The following is a 26,220-nucleotide window of genomic DNA, read 5'->3' on the forward strand; positions in this document are numbered from 1 at the left end:
GTGGAAACTGAGCTGCACTTCCCAACCTCCTGCCCAAAGTATGACCATATTAGAGAGCCATATTTCCCTCAGATTACACAGATCCACAAAGAATTTGAAAACAAATCCAATTTTGAAAAACTCCCATATCTATGGGGTGAAATTCCACAGTGTGCATCACAGCAGCAAGATTTGTGACCTGTTGCCACGAGAAAAGGACAACCAGTAAAGAACACACACCATTGTAAATACAACCCATATCTATGCTTATTTATTTTATCTTGTGTCCTTTACCATTTGTACAGTGTTAAAACACTGTATATATATATATATATATATATATATAATATGACATGTGTAATGTCTTTATTGTTTTGAAACTTCTGTATGTGTGATGTTTACTGTTAATTTTTCTTGTTTATTTCACTTTATATATTCACTTTGTATATTATCTACCTCACTTGCTTTGGCAATGTTAACACAAGTTTCCCATGCCAATAAAGCCCTTGAATTGAATTGAATTGAGAGAGAGAGAGGGGGGAAGAGAGAGAGTGTGTGTGAGAGAGAGACAGAGAGAGTGAGAGAGATACAGAGAGAGAGTGTGTGTGAGAGAGATAAGAGGAGGAGGAAGGGTCAGTAAGGGTTTTCCAGTAAATAATACCTTCACTTTATCTACATTACTTGCTTTGGCAATGTTAACACAAGTTTCCCATGCCAATAAAGCCCTTGAATTGAATTGAATTGAGAGAGAGAGAGGGGGGAAGAGAGAGAGTGTGTGTGAGAGAGAGACAGAGAGAGTGAGAGAGATACAGAGAGAGAGTGTGTGTGAGAGAGATAAGAGGAGGAGGAAGGGTCAGTAAGGGTTTTCCAGTAAATAATACCTTCACGTTCAACGGTCACTGGAGAAGAAACAGCGTATGCCGCTCGCATACCAGAATACAGTGTCCTTCACTGAGGGACGCTCCATGATTATTACGGGGGATGGAGATTGTAATACTTGTTTCATTATTGTCTCTGTATTGTGATTTCACCGGTAAGTTAGACTTCTGGTCTAGTACAATGTTGTGATACAGGTGCTTGGTAAGTTAGACTTCTGGTCTAGTACAATGTTGTGATACAGGTGCTTGGTAAGTTAGACTTCTGGTCTAGTACAATGTTGTGATACAGGTGCTTGGTAAGTTAGACTTCTGGTCTAGTACAATGTTGTGATACAGGTGCTTGGTAAGTTAGACTTCTGGTCTAGTACAATGTTGTGATACAGGTGCTTGGTAAGTTAGACTTCTGGTCTAGTACAATGTTGTGATACAGGTGCTTGGTAAATTAGACTTCTGGTCTAGTACAATGTTGTGATACAGGTGCTTGGTAAATTAGACTTCTGGTCTAGTACAATGTTGTGATACAGGTGCTTGGTAAGTTAGACTTCTGGTCTAGTACAATGTTGTGATACAGGTGCTTGGTAAGTTAGACTTCTGGTCTAGTACAATGTTGTGATACAGGTGCTTGGTAAATTAGACTTCTGGTCTAGTACAATGTTGTGATACAGGTGCTTGGTAAGTTAGACTTCTGGTCTAGTACAATGTTGTGATACAGGTGCTTGGTAAATTAGACTTCTGGTCTAGTACAATGTTGTGATACAGGTGCTTGGTAAATTAGACTTCTGGTCTAGTACAATGTTGTGATACAGGTGCTTGATAAATTAGACTTCTGGTCTAGTACAATGTTGTGATACAGGTGCTTGGTAAATTCTACTGAGGTAACATATGGAATTGTTCTAAGATGGTCGTACCATTGATCATTTAGCTATTTGATTTTAGGATTTTTTTTTCTTCCCCCCCCCCCCCCCAAAAAAAAAATATTTAAAAGGAAATACACATATTTAACCCCTTTTTTGGGGGGGGGGGGGGTGCGACTTCTGGGTTATGGAGTGTAACATGTAGTTGATTAACATACAGATAGATAAACATTAGACAATAATATCGTCCTGTTTGGTTTGAACAATATAAATCAACAATAACAGAATACAGTTTTCACTTGACCTTGGTCTTCCAGATGCTGAGTGCCTGGTGGTCAGTCCTGCCAGACTGGTGGTGAAGCATGGAGACCCAGCCTCCTCTAACTGCAGCTCAGATACCCCTGTAGAGATGGGCTGGGAAGCCCTCCAGGGAGGGACGGGTCTAACAGACAACAAGGTGAAGATCCTACGCTGGAAGGTGGACAGGTAAGAGAGGCAGACACAGCTGAGACTTTTAAAGCTTGTAAAAAAAAAAACTTTTTAGTTTGACTTTAATGTTATTTAGCTTCGATGGTCATTAATGATTGGTTTTACTGTTATTTTATAAATTTATTCATCTCTTGTGTTGCCTTCTGTTTTTTTATTTTCATTGATTTATTTTAAATGCACTTTAAATATTTAATTTGATTTGACAGTGTGACTGACTGGGATAACAACCCTACGTGCTACACAGAAGGAGGCCAGTGTCAGAAACAGCTGGACATCACAGTTTATAGTGAGTGACATCTCTCTCTTATCTTCTCTGGTGTTTCTGAATGTATCCTTAGTAAGGCTCTGCACCGTTAATCACTGTGTGTTTCCATTCCTCCACAGAGCTTCCAGACCGTGTCTCCATCAGCTACAGGAAGTACCCTGATCCAATGGTTGAGGGGCATCGGTACCTGCTGCAGTGTCTTGTCCAGAACATCGCTCCTATTGGGAGACTCAGGGTGACCTTCGTCAAAGTCTCTACCACTGTTGAACAGACAGAATTAGACACACCACAGAAATCCAAGGACAACATCAAGACACCAGAGAATGGGACCTACACTCTGGACTTCACCCCTGGTAGAGATGATGGGGCCCAGTTGTTGTGTTCAGCCATGTTGGATCTGGGACCAGAGGGACCCCAACCTCCTCCTGTTATGAACTCAAACCGCCTCAACATCAACGTGCACTGTGAGTCCTTCTGGTTCTCTGTCTACACACATTTAGTACAACCGTTAGTTAGACACCAGACGAGTCATGACGTTGACAGGTGTTGTTTTCACATCATTTTCTTTCATTAATCAACTTGTTTCTCTTCTCTCTCTCTCTCCCTTCCTCCTTCCTTCTCTTCTAGACAAGCCTCAGATCACTATGAGTTCTGGATGTTTCTCCATGAGCATCACGGGGTGCGACACCCTATCACTGGGCTGTAGTGCAAATGGTAACCCTGCCCCCTCGTACGATTGGACGATTGGTTGGTTGCATTCAGAAAATGTTCAGACCCCTTGACTTTTTCCACGTTTTGTCACGTTACAGCCTTATTCTACAATGTATTAAATCGTTTTTTCCCCCCTCGCCGATCTACACCCATAATGACAAAGCAAAAACGTGTTTTTTAGATTTTTTTTTTGCAAATGTATAAAAAAATATGTACTTAATTATTCTATTAACATAAGAACCTTAAGAATTCGAGAATAAGAATAATAAGAATTCAGAACCTTTTCTCTTTGTTGAAGCACCTCACAGCCTCACGTCTTCTTGGGTAATGATTCTACAAGCTTGACACACCTGTATTGGCGCTCCCGAGTGGTGCAGCGGTCTAAGGCACTGCATCCCAGTGCAAGTGGTGTCACTATAGTCCCTGGTTCGAATCCAGGCTGTATCACATCCAGCTGTGATTGGGAGTCCCATTGGGTCAACGTTGTCTGGTTTCTGCAGGGTTAGGTCGTCATTGTAAATAAGAATTTGCTCTTCACTGACTTGCCTGGTTAAATAAAGGTTATATTAAAAATGCAGATCCTATCAAGCTCTCTCCGGTCGGATGGGGAGTGTCGCCACACAGCTATTTTTCGGTCTCTCCAGGACCTCTCTGTACTTTTCTCCATTCATCTTTCTCTCTATCCTGACTAGTCTCCCAGTCCATGCTGCTGAAAAACATCCCCATAGCAATGTTGCTGCCACCACCATGCTTCACCACAGGGAAGGCGGTAGCCTAGTGGTTAGAGTGTTGGGACAGTAACTGAAAGTTTGCTATGTCAAACCCCCGAGCTGACAAGGTAAAAAATCTGTCATTCTGCCCCTGAACAAGGCAGTTAACCCACTGTTCCCCTGAACAAGGCAGTTAACCCACTGTTCCTAGGCCGTCATTGGAAAGAAGAATTTGTTCTTAAATGACTAGTTATATAAAAAAAGTCATGCTGCCAGGTTTCCTCCACACGTGACACTTGGCATTCAGGTCAAAGAGTTCAATCTTGGTTTCATCCGAGCAGAGAATCTTGTTTCGCATTGGTCTGAGAGTCTTTAGGTGCCTTCTGGCAAACTCCAAGCGGGCTGTCATGTGACTTTTACTGAGGAGTGGCTTCTGTCTGGCCACTATACCATAAAGGCCTGATTGGTAGAGTGCTGCAGAGATGGTTGTCCTTCTGGAAGGTTCTCCCATCTCCACAGAGGAACTCTGGGGCGTTTTCAGAGTGATCATCAGGTTCTTGGTTACCTCCCTGACCAAGGCCCTTCTCCTCCGATTGCTCTGTTTGGCCGGGTGGCCAGCTCTAGGAAGAGTCTTGGTGGTTTCAAATTCTTCCATTTAAGAATGATGGAGGCCACTGTGTTCTTGGGGACCTTCAATGCTGCAGATATTCTTTGGTACCCTTCCCCAGATCTGTGCCTCGACACAATCGTGTCTCGGAGCTCAATGGACAATTCCTTTGACCTCATGGCTTGGTATTTGCTCTGACATGCACTGTCAACTGTGGAACCTTATATAGACAGGTGTGTGTCTTTCCAAATCATGTCCAATCAATTGAATTTACCACAGGTGGACTCCAAATCGAGTTGCAGAAACGTCTCAAGGATGATCAGTGGAAACAGGATGCTCAATTTTGAGTCTCATAGCAAAGTGTGCAAATACTTATTTAAATAAGGTGGCTGTTTTTATTTTTAATAAGTATAAAAAAATAAATGTCATTGATTTTTTTCGCTTTGTCATTATGGGGTATTGTGTGTAGATTGAATCCATTTTAGAATGTAACAAAATGTCGGAAAAGTCAAGGGATCTGAATACTTTCTAAATTCACTGCATCTCCCTTCCTCTCCTCCTCCCCTCTCCCCTCTCCCTCTCTCCCTCACCTCTCTCTCCCTCACCCCCTCTGCCCCTCTCTCCCATCTTCCTCTCCCTCACCTACTCCCCTCTGCCCCATCTGCCTCTCTCTCTCTCCTCTCTCCCTCACCTACTCCCCTCTGCCCCTCTCTCCCATCTGCCTCTCCCTCTACTCTCCTGCCCTGCAGTGGACAACCTGCCCTTCATTGCAGGGCTGGCTTCGGTGGTGATCCTCTTGGCGATCTCTTGTTTCATCTACTCTTCTTACAATAAACACACGCGCATGAGCCATTAACAGCTGGAAAAACATGTTGCCACGACGACACAAGAACAATAAAATACTACACTTCTCAATTGCAGATCATGTTAATTTCCGTATTAAATAAAATACTACACTTCTCAATTGCAGATCATGTTATTTTCGGTATTAAATAAAATACTACACTTCTCAATTGCAGATCATTTTAATTTCAGTATTTATTAACTCGCATTGTCTAATTCACTCAGTCATCATAAAGTACCAAATAACAGGATATGTGTGCAAAGAAAGCACTATTATATATGTATGCACATGTGTGTGTGTAGATTAATGCATTTATTTTGTATATATTTTCCAATAAAGAACCATTTGGAAGTACTCAGAAGATGTAATTTCAACAACAACAACAAAAAAACAGCTTTTTGCTCCTCGTGCGCCCTCCTGTGGGTGACGCTATAGATTACATGTGTGATTATAAAACAGAATGTACCTTAACGTTTTGCTCAAGACATAAATAAACATTCCACAGAGATTAAAATGAACTAAGTCTGAAAATATGAAGGCTTAATTTCACAGTGAATTATTAGCTCAGGTCCCTCTGCTTCTCGAAGACTCCAAACCCATCTCTGACGCATGATTTCTACGTCACACGACCGCGCAGACCGGAAGCAACAGAGCTTTCCAGAAAATACTTCTGAGCTGAAGCAACTAGAAGAGTGCGGCGGGTTCTCTGGCAAGCTTAGCTCACATTTTTCTGTGCCGTTGTTGCGTGGACTTCCCACGGAAAGAGAAGGAGGAGAGAGAGCTAGAAGATGACGTCCAGGACTATTGATTACAGTGTGTGGGACCACATCGAAGTATCGGATGACGAGGATGAGACTCACCCCAATATCGACACGCCGAGCCTCTTCCGATGGAGGCATCAGGTCGCTATGACAACAGGCGATATGTTTTCATTAAAATACTAATACATAAATAGCTAACGTACATGACTGGTTGGGCAGCTAGCGACAGTAGCTAAGTTCTTAGCCATATAAATCAGTACTCAACCGGCTAATCTAGTTAGCTGGTCAACTAACGTGACTAACGTTAATCCAACGGGCTAAAGTGTTAGCTAGCTGGGCTTAGCTCTGGTCCAGGGCGTTAACTAGGCAAGTCTTTCAACATTTGGGCTTTACAGTTGTAGCCTAGTTGCTTAATAAGATTTTGTCCACAGCTCTGTCTCTCTCTCTGTGTCTGCCTTTCCTTCCTGTCTCTCTTGCTCAATGAGAGTTTCTCCACACAGCCTGTGATTCACGTTAACCGTGGCTAGCTACATCAAACTAATCCAGCAGAATTGTGCAGGTGCAATATCTTGCCTTGGACATGATTATTTTCTTCTTCTTTGGGATTTGGTTGGCGGATTGCATCCAACTTTTACGTTGCATACACCGCCACCTACTGTACTGGAGTGTGAGGCCAGTCACAGGCTGCCTACATTAAATTATCTTCATTAGTCCTGTTCCTCTAAGATGTTTGGTTAGCTAGCTAATAGTTAACATTTTAAAGAACAACAATGTAACTATCTCCCACCCCTTTCTCCTCCCTCCTCCACCCTTCCTCTCCTCCCTCCTACACCCCTCCACCCTTCCTCTCCTCCCTCCTACACCCCTCCACCCTTCCTCTCCTCCCTCCCACACCCCTCCACCCTTCCTCTCCTCCCTCCTACACCCCTCCACCCTTCCTCTCCTCCACCCTTCCTCTCCTCCCTCCTACACCCCTCCAACCTTCCTCTCCTCCACCCTTCATCCTTCCATGTCCCTCCTATCTCTCCTCCACCCTCTCTCCGCTGCTCCCTCCTCCACCCTTCCTCTCCTCCCTCCTACACCCCTCCACCCTTCCTCTCCTCCCTCCCACACCCCTCCACCCTTCCTCTCCTCCCTCCTACACCCCTCCACCCTTCCTCTCCTCCACCCTTCCTCTCCTCCCTCCTACACCCCTCCACCCTTCCTCTCCTCCACCCTTCATCCTTCCATGTCCCTCCCATCTCTCCTCGACCCTCTCTCCGCTGCTCCCTCCTCCACCCTTCCTCTCCTCCCTCCTACACCCCTCCACCCTTCCTCCCCTCCTTCCTACACCCCTCCACCCTTCCTCTCCTCCACCCTTCCTCTCCTCCCTCCTACACCCCTCCACCCTTCCTCTCCTCCACCCTTCCTCTCCTCCCTCCTACACCCCTCCAACCTTCCTCTCCTCCACCCTTCATCCTTCCATGTCCCTCCTATCTCTCCTCCACCCTCTCTCCGCTGCTCCCTCCTCCACCCTTCCTCTCCTCCCTCCCACACCCCTCCACCCTTCCTCTCCTCCCTCCTACACCCCTCCACCCTTCCTCTCCTCCCTCCCACACCCCTCCACCCTTCCTCTCCTCCCTCCTACACCCCTCCAACCTTCCTCTCCTCCACCCTTCCTCTCCTCCCTCCTACACCCCTCCACCCTTCCTCTCCTCCACCCTTCATCCTTCCATGTCCCTCCCATCTCTCCTCCACCCTCTCTCCGCTGCTCCCTCCTCCACCCTTCCTCTCCTCCCTCTACCCTTCCTCTCATCACCCCTCTTCTCTCCCTCCTAGGCGCGTGTGGAGAAACAGGTGGCCTTCGAGGAGAAAGGAGAGGAGCTGGAGAGGAACATGGCAGAGTGTAAGAGACGTCTGGAAGAGGTGCAGTACAGAGTGAAGGAGTTAGAGGAGGAAGGAAAGAAGGAGGGAGAGGAGGAGAGGAAGACTGCGTTGAGCAAGGCCCAGGCCGAGGAGAAGAAATACAGAAAGGATCAACGCTTGTGGGAGAAGAAGATGGAGGAACATCGGAGAGAGGAGAAAAAGATGCCTTGGAACGTTGACACGCTCAGCAAAGAGGGATTCAGCAAGGTGAGCTATTGAGGCTGTAGCATTTCGCTACACCCGCTAAACATGTGTATGTGACAAGTCAATTAGATTTGATTTTAGATACACCACTCCCTCAACAAAGAGGGCTTCAGCCAGGTGATATAGAGAGACACCACTCCCTCAACAAGGAGGGCTTCAGCCAGGTGATATAGAGAGACACCACTCCCTCAACAAGGAGGGCTTCAGCCAGGTGATATAGAGAGACACCACTCCCTCAACAAGGAGTGCTTCAGCCAGGTGAGATAGAAAGACACCACTCCCTCAACAAAGAGGGCTTCAGCCAGGTGATATAGAGATACACCACTCCCTCAACAAAGAGGGCTTCAGCCAGGTGATATAGAGAGACACCACTCCCTCAACAAGAGGGCTTCAGCCAGGTGAGCTAGAGAGACACCACTCCCTCAACAAGGAGTGCTTCAGCCAGGTGAGATAGAAAGACAATACATTACTTTGTTGAAGGATAAATTGTGAAGATATGGGCTACTACCACCAACTATTGATGTCACATGTTATTCCTGTAGTGTCAACTGTCCTGTCCACTGAAAATATATTTATCTCTCCCCTCCTCTCCACCCCCCCCCAGAGTATGTTGAACATCAAACCGGAAGCGACAGAAGACACGGAGGAACAGAAGGAGGAGAAACACCAGACTTTTGTAGATAAACACAAGAAAGAGATCAAACACTTTGGTGAGTTTCAACACCACACAACTAAACCATTTAATATCTGTATTCTATACTCTTCTCTCTCTCTGTCTGTTATAACAACTCTTCTCTCTCTGTCTGTTATAACAACTCTTCTCTCTCTCTCTGTCTGTTATAACAACTCTTCTCTCTCTCTCTCTGTCTGTTATAACAACTCTTCTCTCTCTCTCTCTGTCTGTTATAACAACTCTTCTCTCTCTCTCTCTGTCATAACAACTTCTCTCTCTCTCTCTGTCTGTTATAACAACTCTTCTCTCTCTCTCTGTCTGTTATAACAACTCTTCTCTCTCTCTCTGTCTGTTATAACAACTCTTCTCTCTCTCTCTTCCTCTCTTCCTAACCTGTGTGTAGGGATGCTTCGGCGTTGGGAGGACAGTCAGAAGTACCTGTCTGACCACCCTTACCTGGTGTGTGAAGAGACGGCTAACTTCCTGGTTATCTTGTGTATCGACCTGGAGGTGGAGGAGGTGAGGGGGGGCTAACTTCCTGGTTATCATGTGTATCTACCTGGAGGAGGTGAGGGGGGCTAACTTCCTGGTTATCATGTGTATCTACCTGGAGGTGGAGGAGGTGAGGGGGGCTAACTTCCTGGTTATGTGTATCGACCTGGAGGAGGTGAGGGGGGGCTAACTTCCTGGTTATCATGTGTATCTACCTGGAGGAGGTGAGGGGGGGCTAACTTCCTGGTTATCATGTGTATCGACCTGGAGGTGGAGGAGGTGAGGGGGGCTAACTTCCTGGTTATGTGTATCGACCTGGAGGAGGTGGGGGGGGCTAACTTCCTGGTTATCATGTGTATCTACCTGGAGGAGGTGAGGGGGGGCTAACTTCCTGGTTATCATGTGTATCGACCTGGAGGTGGAGGAGGTGAGGGGGGCTAACTTCCTGGTTATCATGTGTATCTACCTGGAGGAGGTGGAGGAGGAGGTGAGGGGGGGCTAACTTCCTGGTTATCATGTGTATCGACCTGGAGGAGGTGAGGGGGGGCTAACTTCCTGGTTATCATGTGTATCGACCTGGAGGAGGTGAGGGGGGGGGCTAACTTCCTGGTTATCATGTGTATCGACCTGGAGGAGGAGGAGGTGAGGGGGAGCTAACTTCCTGGTTATCATGTGTATCTACCTGGAGGAGGTGAGGGGGGCTAACTTCCTGGTTATCATGTGTATCGACCTGGAGGAGGAGGAGGTGAGGGGGGGCTAACTTCCTGGTTATCATGTGTATCTACCTGGAGGAGGTGGGGGGGGCTAACTTCCTGGTTATCATGTGTATCAACCTGGAGGTGGAGGAGGTGAGGGGGGCGCTAACTTCCTGGTTATCATGTGTATCGACCTGGAGGTGGAGGAGGGGGGGGGCTAACTTCCTGGTTATCATGTGTATCGACCTGGAGGTGGAGGAGGGGGGGCTAACTTCCTGGTTATCATGTGTATCGACCTGGAGGTGGAGGAGGAGGGGGGCTAACTTCCTGGTTTCATGTGTATCGACCTGGAGGAGGTGAGGGGGGGGCTAACTTCCTGGTTTCATGTGTGTCGACCTGGAGGAGGTGAGGGGGGGCTAACTTCCTGGTTTCATGTGTATCGACCTGGAGGAGGTGAGGGGGGGCTAACTTCCTGGTTATCATGTGTATCGACCTGGAGGAGGAGGGGGGGGGGATAACTTCCTGGTTATCATGTGTATCGACCTGGAGGAGGAGGAGGAGGTGAGGGGGGGCTAACTTCCTGGTTATCATGTGTATCTACCTGGAGGAGGTGAGGGGGGGGCTAACTTCCTGGTTATCATGTGTATCGACCTGGAGGTGGAGGAGGTGAGGGGGGGGCTAACTTCCTGGTTATCTTGTGTATCGAACTGGAGGAGGTGAGGGGGGGGGCTAACTTCCTGGTTATCTTGTGTATCGACCTGGAGGAGGTGGAGGAGGTGAGGGGGGGCTAGCTTCCTGGTTATCATGTGTATCGACCTGGAGGAGGAGGAGGTGAGGTTCACAGATATTGTGTGTGTGTGTTAACCTGTGTGTGTGTGTTTACATCTGTGTGTGTGTGTGTGTGTGTGTGTGTGTGTGTTAACCTGTGTGTGTGTTTACATCTTTCTGTGTGTGTGTGTGTGTGTGTAGAAACATGGTTTGATGGATCAGGTAGCCCATCAGACCATAGTGATGCAGTTCATCTTAGAGTTGGCTAAGAGCCTGAAGATCGACCCTCGCGGATGCTTCAGAGAGTTCTTCCAAAAGATCAAGGTGTGTGTCGCCTTCTGTTCGTTTAAAAGGCCGATGTTCAGTCAGAGACACGTTGTTGTTACGTAATAATGTTATTGCATTACAGACAGAAACGCTGCACATATCGGCTCAAGTGGAAATGACCTTTTTTTAAAAATGAAAAGCCTTGTTTTGTAGTCGATAACGACTCCTTTGATTGAATCCCGGCCTTATGAGTTGATGTTTTAACCTCACGCGTGTATCTACTGTGTACACTGTATATATCTGTATGTCACACCTCTGTCTCTCTCCCATCTGCCTCTCCTCTCTCCCTCACCTACTCCCCTCTGCCCCTCTCTCCCATCTGCCTCTCCCTCTCCTCTCTCCCTCACCTACTCCCCTCTGCCCCTCTCTCCCATCTGCCTCTCCTCTCTCCCTCACCTACTCCCCTCTGCCCCTCTCTCTCATCTGCCTCTCCCTCTCCTCTCTCCCTCACCTACTCCCCTCTGCCCCTCTCTCTCATCTGCCTCTCCCTCACCTACTCCCCTCTGCCTCTCTCTCCCATCTGCCTCTCTCTCTCCTCTCTCCCTCACCTACTCCCCTCTGCCCCTCTCTCCCATCTGCCTCTCCCTCTCCTCTCTCCCTCACCTACTCCCCTCTGCCCCTCTCTCTCATCTGCCTCTCCCTCTCCTCTCTCCCTCACCTACTCCCCTCTGCCCCTCTCTCTCATCTGCCTCTCCCTCTCCTCTCTCCCTCACCTACTCCCCTCTGCCCCTCTCTCCCATCTGCCTCTCCCTCTCCTCTCTCCCTCACCTACTCCCCTCTGCCCCTCTCTCCCATCTGCCTCTCCCTCTCCTCTCTCCCTCACCTACTCCCCTCTGCCCCTCTCTCTCATCTGCCTCTCCCTCTCCTCTCTCCCTCACCTACTCCCCTCTGCCCCTCTCTCCCATCTGCCTCTCCCTCTCCTCTCTCCCTCACCTACTCCCCTCTGCCCCTCTCTCTCATCTGCCTCTCCTCTCTCCCTCACCTACTCCCCTCTGCCCCTCTCTCTAATCTGCCTCTCCCTCTCCTCTCTCCCTCACCTACTCCCCTCTGCCCCTCTCTCCCATCTGCCTCTCCCTCTCCTCTCTCCCTCACCTACTCCCCTCTGCCCCTCTCTCTCATCTGCCTCTCCCTCTCCTCTCTCCCTCACCTACTCCCCTCTGCCCCTCTCTCCCATCTGCCTCTCCCTCTCCTCTCTCCCTCACCTACTCCCCTCTGCCCCTCTCTCCCATCTGCCTCTCCCTCTCCTCTCTCCCTCACCTACTCCTCTCTCCCATCTGCCTCTCCCTCTCCTCTCCCTCACCTACTCCGTCTGTCAGACTGCAGACCAGCCCTACCAGGAGGCCTTTACTGATGAGCTGGAGTCCTTTAGAGAGAGAGTTCGAGGCAGGGCTAAGATCAGGATACAAAAGGTCATTTTTCCCTCCATTTCTTTCTCTCTTGCTTCAGGTGTTTTAAAGGTGTTTTTATGGAAGTGGGAGAAGTTCAAAGCGATAATGAATCCAAAAACATTCTGACGTTCACACTTTTCTGGGCCTGATGAACCGACTACTAACCGACTACTAAAATACATACAGTTCCTCGTTCAGGGGGTTTGAACTTGCAACCTTCCGGTTACTAGTCCAACTCTCTAACCACTAGGCTACCCTGCCGCCCCTTGAACATAAGCAAGCATTTAAAGTTATACTGAACAAACTACCACCTCTACACTCTAACCACAAGGCTAACCACAAGGCTAACCACTACCCTGCCGCCTCTACTCTCTAACCACTAGGCTACCTGCCGCCTCTACACTCTAACCACTAGGCTACCTGAATCCTCTACACTCTAACCACTAGGCTACCTGAATCCTCTACACTCTGACCACTAGGCTACCCTGCCGCCCCTACTCTCTAACCACTAGGCTACCTGCCGCCTCTACACTCTAACCACTAGGCTACCTGAATCCTCTACACTCTGACCACTAGGCTACCCTGCCGCCCCTATACTCTAACCACTAGGCTACCCTGCCGCCCCTACACTCTAACCACTAGGCTACCTGAATCCTCTACACTCTGACCACTAGGCTACCCTGCCGCCTCTACACTCTAACCACTAGGCTACCCTGCCGCCCCTACACTCTAACCACTAGGCTACCCTGCCGCCTCTACACTCTAACCACTAGGCTACCTGCCGCCTCTACACTCTAACCACTAGGCTACCCTGCCGCCTCTACACTCTAACCACTAGGGTACCCTGCCACCTCTACACTCTAACCACTAGGCTACCTGCCGCCCCTACACTCTAACCACTAGGCTACCTGCAGCCTCTACACTCTAACCACTAGGCTACCCTGCCGCCTCTACACTCTAACCACTAGGCTACCCTGCCGCCTCTACACTCTAACCACTAGGCTACCCTGCCGCCTCTACACTCTAACCACTAGGCTACCCTGCCGCCTCTACACTCTAACCACTAGGCTACCCTGCCGCCTCTACACTCTAACCACTAGGCTACCCTGCCGCCCCTACACTCTAACCAATAGGCTACCCTGCCGCCTCTACACTCTAACCACTAGGCTACCTGCCGCCCCATACAGTTGAAGTAGGAAGTTTACATACACTTAGGTTGGAGTCATTAAAACTTGTTTTTCAACCACCCCACACATTTCTTGTTAACAAACTATCGTTTTGGCAAGTTGGTTTGGACATCTACTTTGTGCATGACACAAGTCATTTTTCCAACTATTGTTTACGGACAGATTATTTCACTAATAATTCACTGTTTCACAGTTCCAGTGGGTCAGAAGTTTACATACACTAAGTTGATTGTGCCTTTTAAACCGCTTGGAAAATTCCAGAAAATGACGTCATGGCTTTAGAAGCTTCTGACATCATTTGAGTCAATCGGAGGTGTACCTGTGGATGTATTTCAAGGCCTACCTTCAAACTCGGTGCCTCTTTGCTTGACATCGTGGGGGAAATCAGCCAAGAAAAAAAAATTGTGGACCTCCACAAGTCTGGTTCATCCTTGGGAGCAATTTCCAAATGCCTGAAGGTACCACGTTCATCTGTACAAACAATTGTACGCAAGTATAAACACCATGGGACCACACAGCCGTCATACTGCTCAGGAAGGAGACGCGTTCTGTCTCCTAGAGATGGAGGTACTTTGGTGTGAAAAGTGCAAATCAATCCCAGAACAACAGCAAAGGACCTTGTGAAGATGCTGGATGAAACCGGTACAAAATGATCTATATCCACAGTAAAACTAGTCCTATATCGATTACCTGAAAGACCGCTCAGTAAGGAAGAAGACACTGCTCCAAAACCGGCATTAAAAAAGCCAGACTACGGTTTTCAACTACACATGGGGACAAAGATTGTACTTTTTGAAGAAATGTCCTCTGGTCTGATGAAACAAAAATTGTTCGGCCATAATGACCATCGTTATTTTTGGAGGAAAAAGGGGGAGGCTTGCAAGCCCGAAGAACACCATCCCAACCGTGAAGCACAGGGGTGGCAGCATCATGTTGTGTGGGTGCTTTGCTGCAGAAGGGACTGGTGCACTTTCACAAAATAGATGGCATCACGAGGCTGGAAAATTATGTGGATATATTGAAGCAACACCTCAAGACATCAGTCAGGAAGTTAAAGCTTGGTCGCAAATGGGTCTTCCAAATGGACAATGACCCCAAGCGTACTTCCAAAGTTGTGGCAAAATGGCTTAAGGACAACAAAGTCAAGGTCGTGGAGTGGCCATCAAAGCCCTGACCTCAATCCTATAGAAAATATGTGGGCAGAACTGAAAAAAGCGTGGAGGCCTACAAACCTGACTCAGTTACACCAGCTCTGTCAGGAGGAATGGGCCAAAATTCACCCACCTTATTGTGGGAAGCTTGTGGAAGGCTACCCAAAACATTTGACCCAAGTTACACTCAATTAGTATTTGCCTTTTAAATTGTTTATGTACACTTCTGACCCACTGGGAATGTGATGAAAGAAAGAAAGAAATAAATCATTCTCTCTACTATTATTCTGACATTTAACATTCTTAAAATATGGTGATCCTAACTGACCTAAGACGGGACATTTTTATAAGGATTAAATGTCAGGAATTGTGATTTATGTATTTGATTAAGGTGTATGTAAACTTCCGACTTCAACTGTACATATGAGGCATGGGTGAGGTTCAAAATGAAAATAATAAACTAACTGTTAAAGGCCATGGAGGAGTATGAGGAGGAGGAGAGACAGAACAGACTGGGGCCAGGTGGACTGGACCCTGTGGAAGTCTACGACACTCTGCCAGAGGTAACACACAGAGACACACACACAGAGGTAACACACTCAGAGAGACACACATACAGAGAGACACATACACACAGAGACACACACACAGAGAGACACACACAGTGAGACACACACACAGAGAGACACACACAGTGAGACGCGCACACACACACACAGAGACACACATACACAGAGACACACACAGAGACACACACACAGAGACACACACACAGAGAGACACACACACAGAGAGACACACACACAGAGAGACACACACACAGAGAGACACACACACAGAGAGACACACACAGTGAGACGCGCACACACACACACAGAGACACACATACAGAGAGACACACATACAGAGAGGCACACACAGACAGTCAGTCAGACACGCAGAGAGGCAGACAGACACGCAGAGAGGCAGACAGACACGCAGAGAGGCAGACAGACACGCAGAGAGGCAGACAGACACGCAGAGAGGCAGGCAGACAGACACGCAGAGAGACAGGCAGACAGACACGCAGAGAGGCAGGCAGACAGACACGCAGAGAGGCAGACAGACAGACACGCAGAGAGGCAGACAGACAGACACGCAGAGAGGCAGACAGACAGACACGCAGAGAGGCAGACAGACAGACACGCAGAGAGACAGACAGACAGACACGCAGAGAGGCAGACAGACAGACACGCAGAGAGGCAGACAGACAGACGCGCAGAGAGGCAGACAGACAGACGCGCAGAGAGGCAGACACATCTCAACGTCTTCATCATAACAGTCAGTAACCTATGGCCACATATTCAGAGGAAGTGGTCGCCAACCCCAGCCTCCTTTTTTTGACCTGTATCTTGTAATGTCACATCCTGTTTCACAGGAAATGAAGAAGTGTTTTGATGATAAAGACATCTCAATGCTGCAGGAAGCTATCAGCAAGATGGACCCCATGGTGAGTGTCTCTCTCTCTCTAACTCTCTCTCTAACTCTCTCTAACTCTCTTTAACTAACTCTCTCTTTAACTAACTCTCTTTAACTAACTCTCTCTTTAACTAACTCTCTCTTTAACTAACTCTCTCTCTCTAACTCTCTCTAATTCTCTCTCTCTAACTCTCTCTCTAACTCTCTCTTTAACTAACTCTCTCTTTAACTAACTCTCTCTAACTAACTCTCTCTTTAACTAACTCTCTCTTTAACTAACTCTCTCTCTAACTAACTCTCTCTCTAACTAACTCTCTCTCTAACTAACTCTCTCTCTAACTAACTCTCTCTCTAACTAACTCTCTCTTTAACTAACTCTCTCTTTAACTAACTCTCTCTTTAACTAACTCTCTCTTTAACTAACTCTCTCTCTTTAACTGACTCTCTCTTTAACTAACTCTCTCTAACTCTTAACTAACTCTCTCTTTAACTAACTCTCTCTAACTCTCTCTTTAACTAACTCTCTCTAACTAACTCTCTCTTTAACTAACTCTCTCTCTAACTAACTCTCTCTCTAACTAACTCTCTCTCTAACTAACTCTCTCTCTAACTAACTCTCTCTTTAACTAACTCTCTCTTTAACTAACTCTCTCTTTAACTAACTCTCTCTTTAACTAACTCTCTCTTTAACTAACTCTCTCTTTAACTAACTCTCTCTCTTTAACTGACTCTCTCTTTAACTAACTCTCTCTTTAACTAACTCTCTCTTTAACTAACTCTCTCTAACTCTCTCTTTAACTAACTCTCTCTAACTAACTCTCTCTTTAACTAACTCTCTCTTTAACTAACTCTCTCTTTAACTAACTCTCTCTAACTAACTCTCTCTTTAACTAACTCTCTCTTTAACTAACTCTCTCTTTAACTAACTCTCTCTCTTTAACTGACTCTCTCTTTAACTAACTCTCTCTTTAACTAACTCTCTCTTTAACTAACTCTCTCTCTTTAACTGACTCTCTCTTTAACTAACTCTCTCTTTAACTAACTCTCTCTTTAACTAACTCTCTCTAACTCTCTCTTTAACTAACTCTCTCTAACTAACTCTCTCTTTAACTAACTCTCTCTTTAACTAACTCTCTCTCTAACTAACTCTCTCTCTAACTAACTCTCTCTCTAACTAACTCTCTCTTTAACTAACTCTCTCTTTAACTAACTCTCTCTTTAACTAACTCTCTCTCTTTAACTGACTCTCTCTTTAACTAACTCTCTCTTTAACTAACTCTCTCTCTAACTCTCTCTCTAACTCTCTAACTAACTCTCTCTAACTCTCTAACTAACTCTCTCTCTCTCTAACTCTCTCTCTCTCTCTCTCTAACTAACTCTCTAACTAACTCTCTCTAGCTAACTCTCTCTAACTAACTCTCTTTAACTAACTCTCTCTCTAACTAACTCTCTCTTTAACTAACTCTCTCTCTAACTAACTCTCTCTCTAACTAACTCTCTCTCTCTCTCTAACTCTCTCTCTCTCTAACTAACTCTCTCTCTAATTAACTCTCTCTCTCTCTAACTCTCTCTCTCTCTAACTAACTCTCTCTCTCTAACTCTCTCTCTCTAACTCTTTCTCTAACTAACTCTCTCTCTAATTAACTCTCTCTCTCTCTAACTCTCTCTAACTAACTCTCTCTCTAACTAACTCTCTCTCTAACTCTCTTTAATTAACTCTCTCTCTAACTCTCTCTCTCTCTAACTCTCTCTCTAACTCTCTCTCTAACTCTCTCTAACTAACTCTCTCTCTAACTCTCTAACTCTCTCTAACTCTCTCTCTAACTAACTCTCTCTCTAACTCTCTCTCTAACTCTCTCTAACTAACTCTCTCCCTAACTCTCTCTAACTAACTCTCTCTCTAACTCTCTCTCTCTCTAACTCTCTCTCTAACTCTAACCTGTGTGTGTTGTGGGGTCCCGCAGGAGGCAAAGGGCCACATGAAGAGGTGTATTGACTCAGGACTCTGGGTTCCCAACGCCAATACCGACAACGAAGAGGACAAAGAAGAAGACGAGGAAGAGGACAAAGAAGATGAGGAAGAACCAGAGAAGGAGGGAGAGGCGGAGGAGGAGAAATGACTCTGTCATGAATTGAACCCTTCCTTTTAGACTTTTGACCTTTTCAGACCTAGCTACACCCTTTACTAGCGTTAGCTTGTCTTATTGAAAATATGCTGTGAAGATGCTAACTTCTCTAGCGTTAATTGGGCTAGTATCGCTAGCATTAGCGTGACCCATTGAAACCCTGCACCGGGCCAAAGAGTCAGCTCTAGGGTCAGATTCCCCTCCCCAATCCTGACGTTAACCATCTGTGGAAAATGCTAAACTTCACCCTGCTCCCGTTTCTACCCATAGTCCCTTTCTCCATGACCCCATCTTTATATTAACCCCCCCCCACCCCACTTCTTACCCCTGTCGTCTCTTCTACCCATAGTTCCATCTTTATATTAACCCCCCACCCCACTTCTTACCCCTGTCGTCTCTTCTACCCATAATCCCATCTTTATATTAACCCCACCCCACTTCTTACCCCTGTCGTCTCTTCTACCCATAGTTCCATCTTTATATTAATCCCCCCCCACACCTCATTTCCGGTTTAATAGCACATGATCTATTTGATTTTGTTATTCATAATTTGTTTGTTTTGTTTTATAGGCGTAGTTCCACCCTCCACTCCCTCCCCTTCTAGTCACCTAGAACCGGCTTTTGAACTGTTACCTAGAACTTAGAACCGCTACCCAACCAATCTCACCTCCATCCCCTCTGAACCAAACTATCTCTCTCTCTCAGGCCTATCTCTGTCTCTCCGCATGGGTCAAACCGGTTTAAACCAGATGAAACGGGTTAAAACCAGTGCAATTCTGATTGGAGCTCCTCTCTGCAGCTGGGACAGAATGGGTGTGGTCTGTCAGTTGACTCCACCCCTTTCCTTATTACAGTTGTAATCTTGCTTAGTAAAGTTGGGCTGCAAAAACAATATTTTTCTCTTCGTCCTTTTGTACGTTGTTCTTTTATTCAGTCTCTGTCTCTCTTTCTCGCTGTCTCTCTTTGTCTTTCGATGAACATGGTGAAAATATAACCCCTAAATGGTCTTTGTATTGTTTCATCAATGCCATTGGATACTGCCAGATACCTGCGATGTGGTGACATCACTCTCCCAGTCTATCAGCCAATCAGAAACCAAACGTTGATAGAGTAGACAAATGTCATAATCTGTTCCCTGTTTGATTTTCGCAACGACAATTACTGGTAAGCAGGTTGGGGCTGACCAGGAGATTTATGGAAACACGTTGTGCTGACCAATAAAACACGTTGTGCTGACCAATAAAACACGTTGTACTGACCAATAAAACACGTTGTACTGACCAATAAAACACGTTGTACTGACCAATAAAACACGACCAGAAGACTGGTCTCATCACCAGTAGGAGCAGACGACCAGAAGACTGGTCTCACCAGAGTTCCTCTGTCCAGTGTCTGTGTTCTTTTGCCTATCTTAATCTTTTGTTTTTATTGGCCAGTCTGAGATATGGCTTTTTCTTTGCAACTCTGCCTTGAAGGCCAGTATCCCGGAGTCGCCTCTTCACTGTTGATGTTGAGACTGGTGTTTTGCGGGTACTATTTAATGAAGCTGCCAGTTGAGGACTTGTGAGGTAACTTTTTCTCAAACTAGACACTCTAATTACTTGTCCTCTTGCCCAGTTGTGCACCGGGGCCTCCCACTCCTCTTTCTATTCTGGTTAGAGCCAGTTTGCACTGTTCGCTGAGTCGTACACAGCGTTGTACGGGATCTTCAGTTTCTTGGCAATTTCTCACATGTAATAGCCTTAATTTCCCAGAACAAGAATAGACTGACGAGTTTCAGAAGAAAGTTCTTTGTTTCTGGCCATTTTGAGCCTGTAATCAAACCCACAAATGCTGATGCTCCAGATACTCAACTAGTCTAAAGAAGGCCAGTTTTATTGCTTCTTTAATCAGAACAACAGTTTTCAGCTGTTGCAAAAGGGTTTTCTAATGATCAATTAGCCTTTTAAAATTATAAACTTGGATTAGCTAACACAACGTGCCATTGGAACACAGGAGTGATGGTTGCTGATAATGGGCCTCTGTACGCCTATGTAGATATTCCATTCAAAATCAGAAGTTTCCGACTACAATAGTAATTTACAATATTAACAATGTCTACACTGTATTTATGATCAATTTTATGTTATTTTAAATTGACAAAAAATTGGCTTTTCTTTCAAAAACAAAGACATTTCCAAGTGATCCCAAACTTTTGAACAGTAGTGTATGTAAACATTAAGTGACTAAGATACAGTAGAATAGTATAGAATACAGTATATGTGAGATGAGTAAAGCAGAATATGTAAACATTATAAAGTGACCAAGATACCGTAGAATAGTATAGAACACAGTATATATGAGATGAGTGATCTTTGGTGATCTTTCTGGCCTTCCTGTGACATCGGGTGCTGTAGGTGTCCTGGAGGGCGGGTAGTTGGGCAGACAGCACCACCCCCTGGAGAGCCTTGCAGGTGCGGTTTTTGCAGTTGATACAGCCCGACGTGATTTAGTTTAGTTAAGTTTATTAAATCGACCATTTAAAAAAAAAAAACAAGCGCACATAAAACTTAAAAGCCATACATGCAGATGAATAAAATCATGGAGGATAACACATGATAAAGTCTGGGACTTATTTCCATTGTGGTCCTCTTGAGACAAGATGGCTGGAAGAGATCCAACACAGTATGGCATAGAAATAATACAACTAAAACAGAGAAGAAGAACATCTATCTCTTCAAAAACAGAGAAGAAGAACATCTATCTCTTCAAAAACAGAGAAGAAGAACATCTATCTCTTCAAAAACAGAGAAGAACATCTCTCTCTCTCTTCAAAAACAGAGAAGAAGAACATCTATCTCTTCAAAAACAGAAGAAGAACATCTATCTCTTCAAAAACAGAGAAGAAGAACATCTATCTCTTCAAAAACAGAGAAGAAGAACATCTATCTCTTCAAAAACAGAGAAGAAGAACATCTATCTCTTCAAAAACAGAGAAGAAGAACATCTATCTCTTCAAAAACAGAGAACATCTCTCTCTTCAAAAACAGAGAAGAAGAACATCTCTCTTCAAAAACAGAGAAGAACATCTCTCTCTTCAAAAACAGAGAAGAAGAACATCTATCTCTTCAAAAACAGAGAAGAAGAACATCTCATCATTCCAGTTACATCATAGGGGTTATTCATATGGGCACAGAGGACATCAAACATATTTTTACTTTATTTTTAAAGCTGCCCAGAGAGGATGTTGTTTTTATAGGCAGAGGCAACTCATTCCATTCTGAGGCTCCAGTATACTAGACAGTACCTTTCCCAGCATTACTCCTGAACCTGTATAAGCACACCTCAGCAACACCTGATCTGGTGCTGTGATTATCAAGCAGCTTAGACTTTCTAGCCAAAAACTTAGTCCTGGCATTAACCTTCCCTAGCACCTTATTGGCCATGCGCACACCTCCCAAGCTTCCATCAAGGATACATCCCAAGTAGCTAACAGAGGTTTTAGTAGTCAGCACCTCACGCCCTTAACTCCACTCCGATTTCAGACAACCTACACAATTTAGGTCTGGATCCAAAAATAATTGCTTCAGTTTTCCCTAAGTGCAGAGATAGCTCATTATCTCCAAGACATTTGCTAATGTTAGCCAGCTCTGTGCTAAGTATTCTCTCCAACATCGTTTTACTGTTGTGAGAAACCAGAAGTGTAGAGTCATCCTCATAAAGAAAAAGACGGCAAGAACAAGCATCTCTCATATCATTAATATACAATAAAAACAGCAGAGGTCCAAGCACGCTCCCCTGTGGAACGCCACAACTCATTGGTTTTGCCTGAGACAGTGAACCATTAACCCTCTACTACTTGCTCCCTTCCTGATGAATAGGACTGACTAGAGGGATGCTGCTTAACCCCCGTGCCTCCAGTTTGGAGATTAGGAGACCGTGGTTAACTGTATCAAAGGCCTTCTGTAGCTTAACCCCAGCGCCTCCAGTTTGGAGATTAGGAGACCGTGGTTAACTGTATCAAAGGCCTTCTGCCGGCCAAGCAGTCCCATTCCACACAGATTTCCCTCATCAATCTCTTTCCTGTTGAAGTCAGTCAAGTAAAGTAGACATGAATCAGTGGAGTATGTTTTTCTAAAACCTGACTGAAAATCATACATTAGACCCTGTTTGTTATCATATTCATACATTGTTACACAGAGGATAGATACAGGCCTATAATTCCCAGGGTCAGACTTTATCCCCTTCTTATACAGAGGTATGACTTTAGCTTGTTTCATGTCCCTGGGAAAGGTGCCTTGTTCAAGAGAGAGATTAACGATATGCGTAATACAAGGGCCAATTTGCTCAGCAGCAGAATCTATTAGTAACCTTGCAGGAATATTATCCAGGCCTGTGGTTTTGGAGCATTAAAGCTCTGCCAGCATACGGACTATTTTGGCTGTTGCTACCTTTGCAAAAGAAAAAGAGTTTGGCTGAACCCCCTAACTCTACATAATACTTATTGACTTGGTTGTTTCCATACAAACCAGAACTGGTGGGCAGCTTGCTAACCAGCTTGCTAGTAACAGAAGTTTAAAAAAAGAAGAATAGTTGAATTCATTGGCAACCTCTGCTTTTTCATATACCATCTCCCCCTTTGATGTTCAGTCCAATACTGTTTAGTTTGTTTTTGGTAGTACTACTACAGCCTAGTTCCTTAAATGATTTCCAAAGATTTTTAGCTTCATCCATCCTGCTCTGTGCTTCATCCATCCTGCTCTGTGCTTCATCCATCCTCCTCTAGGCTTCATTTCTGTGACATTCATATAGGACAAAATCAGGCTGCTCTTGAGAGTTCTTACATTGTTTAAAGTCCTTATTCCTTGCTTGGATAGATTCTAGAATCTCATGATTAAACCAAGGGCTAGATCTCTGCTTTACCCTGACCCGTCTAATGGGAGCCATCACATTCACCACATCAAGGAATCTACATTTAAAGCCTTCCCAGGCACTTTGATGCTTTCAATTGTGCATCTGTAAAAGTTTGTGAGGGTTTTAGGTGACAAGCCAAATTTCTTTTGCCTCCTGAGGTTGAAGAGGCTCTGTTGCGCCTTCTTCACCACACTGTCTGTGTGGGTGGTCCATTTCAGTTTGCCAGTGATGTGTACGGCAAGGAACTTGAAGCTTTCCACCTTCTCCACTGCGGTCCCGTCGATGTAGATAGGAGGGTGCACGCTCTGCTGTTTCCTGAAGTCCTCGATCGTCTCCTTTGTTTTGTTGACGTTGAGTGACTGTAAATATGACAATAGAATACAGTATTTCAGAACGTGACCTACCGCTTGCATGCCAATATCAGACTGGGAAAAAACATTTGCGATCTCCTCCTATCTGCAAGAATGACTGGAGGCATAACACCTCATTGATATGTAAATTCAACCATCCAATAGGAATGCATAAACATGGTATACATATGTCTGCAGTGTCAATTGGAAACAAAACCAACCCTGTTACACATGTTACCTTACTGTGGGAATACTGTGAGATCAGGGATGTAATTAATACTCATTAATACTCAAACATTTAACGTTTACTCCTAATGGAAAACATTTTACAACAGACACCAGAGTTTATTTTGGACAAATTTAGGTGGGTCCCACCCCGTTTTGTTCTGTTTGGTTCTGTTTAGTTCCTAGTTGAGTACACCCCAGATCAATATCAATGGTCAGACATTGACATGCCTCATCCACACAGGAAGCACAAAGCACCGTGTCAGAAAGAGGGCTGAGTGGAGCTGTTCATTCATTCATCCTCAAAGAGGGCTGAGTGGAGCTGTTCATTCATTCATCCTCAAAGAGGGCTGAGTGGAGCTGTTCATTCATTCATCCTCAAAGAGAGCTGAGTGGAGCTGTTCATTCATTCATCCTCAAAGAGGGCTGAGTGGAGCTGTTCATTCATTCATCCTCAAAGAGGGCTGAGTGGAGCTGTTCATTCATTCATCCTCAAAGAGGGCTGAGTGGAGCTGTTCATTCATTCATCCTCAAAGAGGGCTGAGTGGAGCTGTTCATTCATTCATCCTCAAAGAGAGCTGAGTGGAGCTGTTCATTCATTCATCCTCAAAGAGGGCTGAGTGGAGCTGTTCATTCATTCATCCTCAAAGAGGGCTGAGTGGAGCTTTTCATTCATTCATCCTCAAAGAGGGCTGAGTGGAGCTGTTCATTCATTCATCCTCAAAGAGAGCTGAGTGGAGCTGTTCATTCATTCATCCTCAAAGAAGGCTGAGTGGAGCTTTTCATTCATTCATCCTCAAAGAGGGCTGAGTTGAGCTTTTCATTCATTCATCCTCAAAGAGGGCTGAGTGAAGCTTTTCATTCATTCATCCTCAAAGAGGGCTGAGTGGAGCTGTTCATTCATTCATCCTCAAAGAGGGCTGAGTGGAGCTGTTCATTCATTCATCCTCAAAGAGGGCTGAGTGGAGCTGTTCATTCATTCATCCTCAAAGAGGGCTGAGTGGAGCTGTTCATTCATTCATCCTCAAAGAGGGCTGAGTGGGGCTGTTCATTCATTCATCCTCAAAGAGAGCTGAGTGGAGCTGTTCATTCATTCATCCTCAAAGAGAGCTGAGTGCAGCTGTTCATTCATTCTTCTGAGCAGTCACATCTGAATGGAGGGTTCCTTTAAGGAAGTGAGTGAGGGGGAAGAGATGTTTGTGTGTATATATACTGAATAAAAATATACCGCAACATGTAAAGTGATGGTCCCATGTTTCATGAGCTGAAATAAAAGATCCCAAAAATGTTCTGAACTCACAAAAAAAGCTTACTTCTCTCAGATTTTGTGCACAAATTTGTTTACATCTCTGTTAGTGATAATTTCTCCTTTGCCAAGATAATCCATCCACCTGACAGGTGTGGCATATCAAGAAGCTGATTAAACAGCATGATCATTACACAAGTGCACCTTGTGCTGGGGACAATAAAAGGCCACTCTAAAATGTGCAGTTTTGTCACACAACACAATGCCACTGATTTCACAAGTTTTGAGGGAGTGTGCAATTGGCATGCTGACTGCAAGAATGTCCACCAGAGCTGTTGGCAGAAAATGTAACGTTAATTTATCTACCATGAGCCCCCATCCAACATCATTTTAGAGAATTTGGGAGTACATCCAACCGGCCTCACAAATGCAGATCACGTGTAACCACGGCAGCCCAGAACCACATCCGGGTTCTTCACTTGCTGGATTGTCTGAGACTCACCACCTGGACAGCCGGTGAAACTGTGGGTGCACCGAAGGATTTCTGCACAAACTGTCAGAAACCGTCTCATGTAAGCTCATCTGCGTGCTCGTCCTTCCTCACCAGGGTCTTGACCTGACTGCAGGTCGGCGTCGTAATCGACTTTAGTGGGCAAATGGTCACCTTCGATGGCCACTGGCACGCTGGAGAAGTGTGCTCTTCACGGATAAATCCCGGTTTAAACTGTACCCGGGCAGATGGCAGACAGCGTGTATGGCGATGTGCCCCGTGGTGGAGTTATAGTATGGGCAGGCATAAGCTACAGACAACAAACACAATTGCATTTTATCGACGGCAATTTGAATGCACAAAGATACCGTGACAAAATCCCGAGGCCCATTGTCGTGCCATTCATCCGCCGCCATCACCTCATGTTTTCAGCAAGATAATGCACGACCCCCCCATGTCACAACGATCTGTACACAATTGCTGAAAGCTGAAAACGCCCCAGTTCTTCCGTGGCCTGCATACTCCTTGAGACATGTCACCCATT

At 45.5% G+C, this 26,220-nt stretch overlaps 2 protein-coding genes across 3 annotated transcripts; both read left to right on the forward strand.

The window, feature by feature from the left end:
• The first annotated feature begins 745 nt into the window (after positions 1–745).
• LOC135529383 (uncharacterized) lies at positions 746–5,691 on the forward strand. 2 transcript variants are annotated; one of them, XM_064958153.1, is made up of 6 exons: positions 746–1,012; positions 2,029–2,197; positions 2,407–2,486; positions 2,585–2,929; positions 3,093–3,212; positions 5,243–5,691. In XM_064958153.1, exons 1-6 carry the CDS (start codon positions 961–963, stop codon positions 5,347–5,349), a joined length of 873 nt encoding a protein of 290 aa, XP_064814225.1. In that variant the 5' UTR covers positions 746–960; the 3' UTR covers positions 5,350–5,691. The 2 variants fall into 2 exon arrangements, with proteins under 2 accessions (XP_064814225.1, XP_064814226.1); XM_064958154.1 differs by having other exon boundaries at positions 751–1,012; positions 3,093–3,179.
• Positions 5,692–5,969: 278 nt separating this feature from the next.
• LOC135529382 (hsp90 co-chaperone Cdc37-like) lies at positions 5,970–19,364 on the forward strand. The gene is made up of 9 exons (XM_064958152.1): positions 5,970–6,239; positions 7,917–8,210; positions 8,812–8,917; positions 9,284–9,399; positions 11,037–11,159; positions 12,479–12,571; positions 15,362–15,451; positions 16,306–16,377; positions 18,311–19,364. Exons 1-9 carry the CDS (start codon positions 6,126–6,128, stop codon positions 18,464–18,466), a joined length of 1,164 nt encoding a protein of 387 aa, XP_064814224.1. The 5' UTR covers positions 5,970–6,125; the 3' UTR covers positions 18,467–19,364.
• The last annotated feature ends 6,856 nt before the right edge of the window (positions 19,365–26,220 follow it).

The sequence above is a fragment of the Oncorhynchus masou genome, unplaced genomic scaffold (genome assembly GCF_036934945.1).
Source record: "Oncorhynchus masou masou isolate Uvic2021 unplaced genomic scaffold, UVic_Omas_1.1 unplaced_scaffold_1151, whole genome shotgun sequence".
NCBI classification, from domain to species: domain Eukaryota; kingdom Metazoa; phylum Chordata; class Actinopteri; order Salmoniformes; family Salmonidae; genus Oncorhynchus; species Oncorhynchus masou.

What these genes read in the sequence shown, in the direction of transcription:
- LOC135529383 (XM_064958153.1), top strand. Translation starts at nt 961, where the DNA reads ATGGAGATTGTAATACTTGTTTCATTATTGTCTCTGTATTGTGATTTC. An exon ending in CTACGCTGGAAGGTGGACAG is followed by an intron (nt 2,198 to 2,406) that starts GTAAGAGAGGCA and finishes TTGATTTGACAG; the next exon opens with TGTGACTGACTGGGATAACA. An exon ending in CTCGTACGATTGGACGATTG is followed by an intron (nt 3,213 to 5,242) that starts GTTGGTTGCATT and finishes CCTGCCCTGCAG; the next exon opens with TGGACAACCTGCCCTTCATT.
- LOC135529382 (XM_064958152.1), top strand. Translation starts at nt 6,126, where the DNA reads ATGACGTCCAGGACTATTGATTACAGTGTGTGGGACCACATCGAAGTA. An exon ending in TCTTCCGATGGAGGCATCAG is followed by an intron (nt 6,240 to 7,916) that starts GTCGCTATGACA and finishes TCTCCCTCCTAG; the next exon opens with GCGCGTGTGGAGAAACAGGT. An exon ending in TCTACGACACTCTGCCAGAG is followed by an intron (nt 15,452 to 16,305) that starts GTAACACACAGA and finishes CCTGTTTCACAG; the next exon opens with GAAATGAAGAAGTGTTTTGA.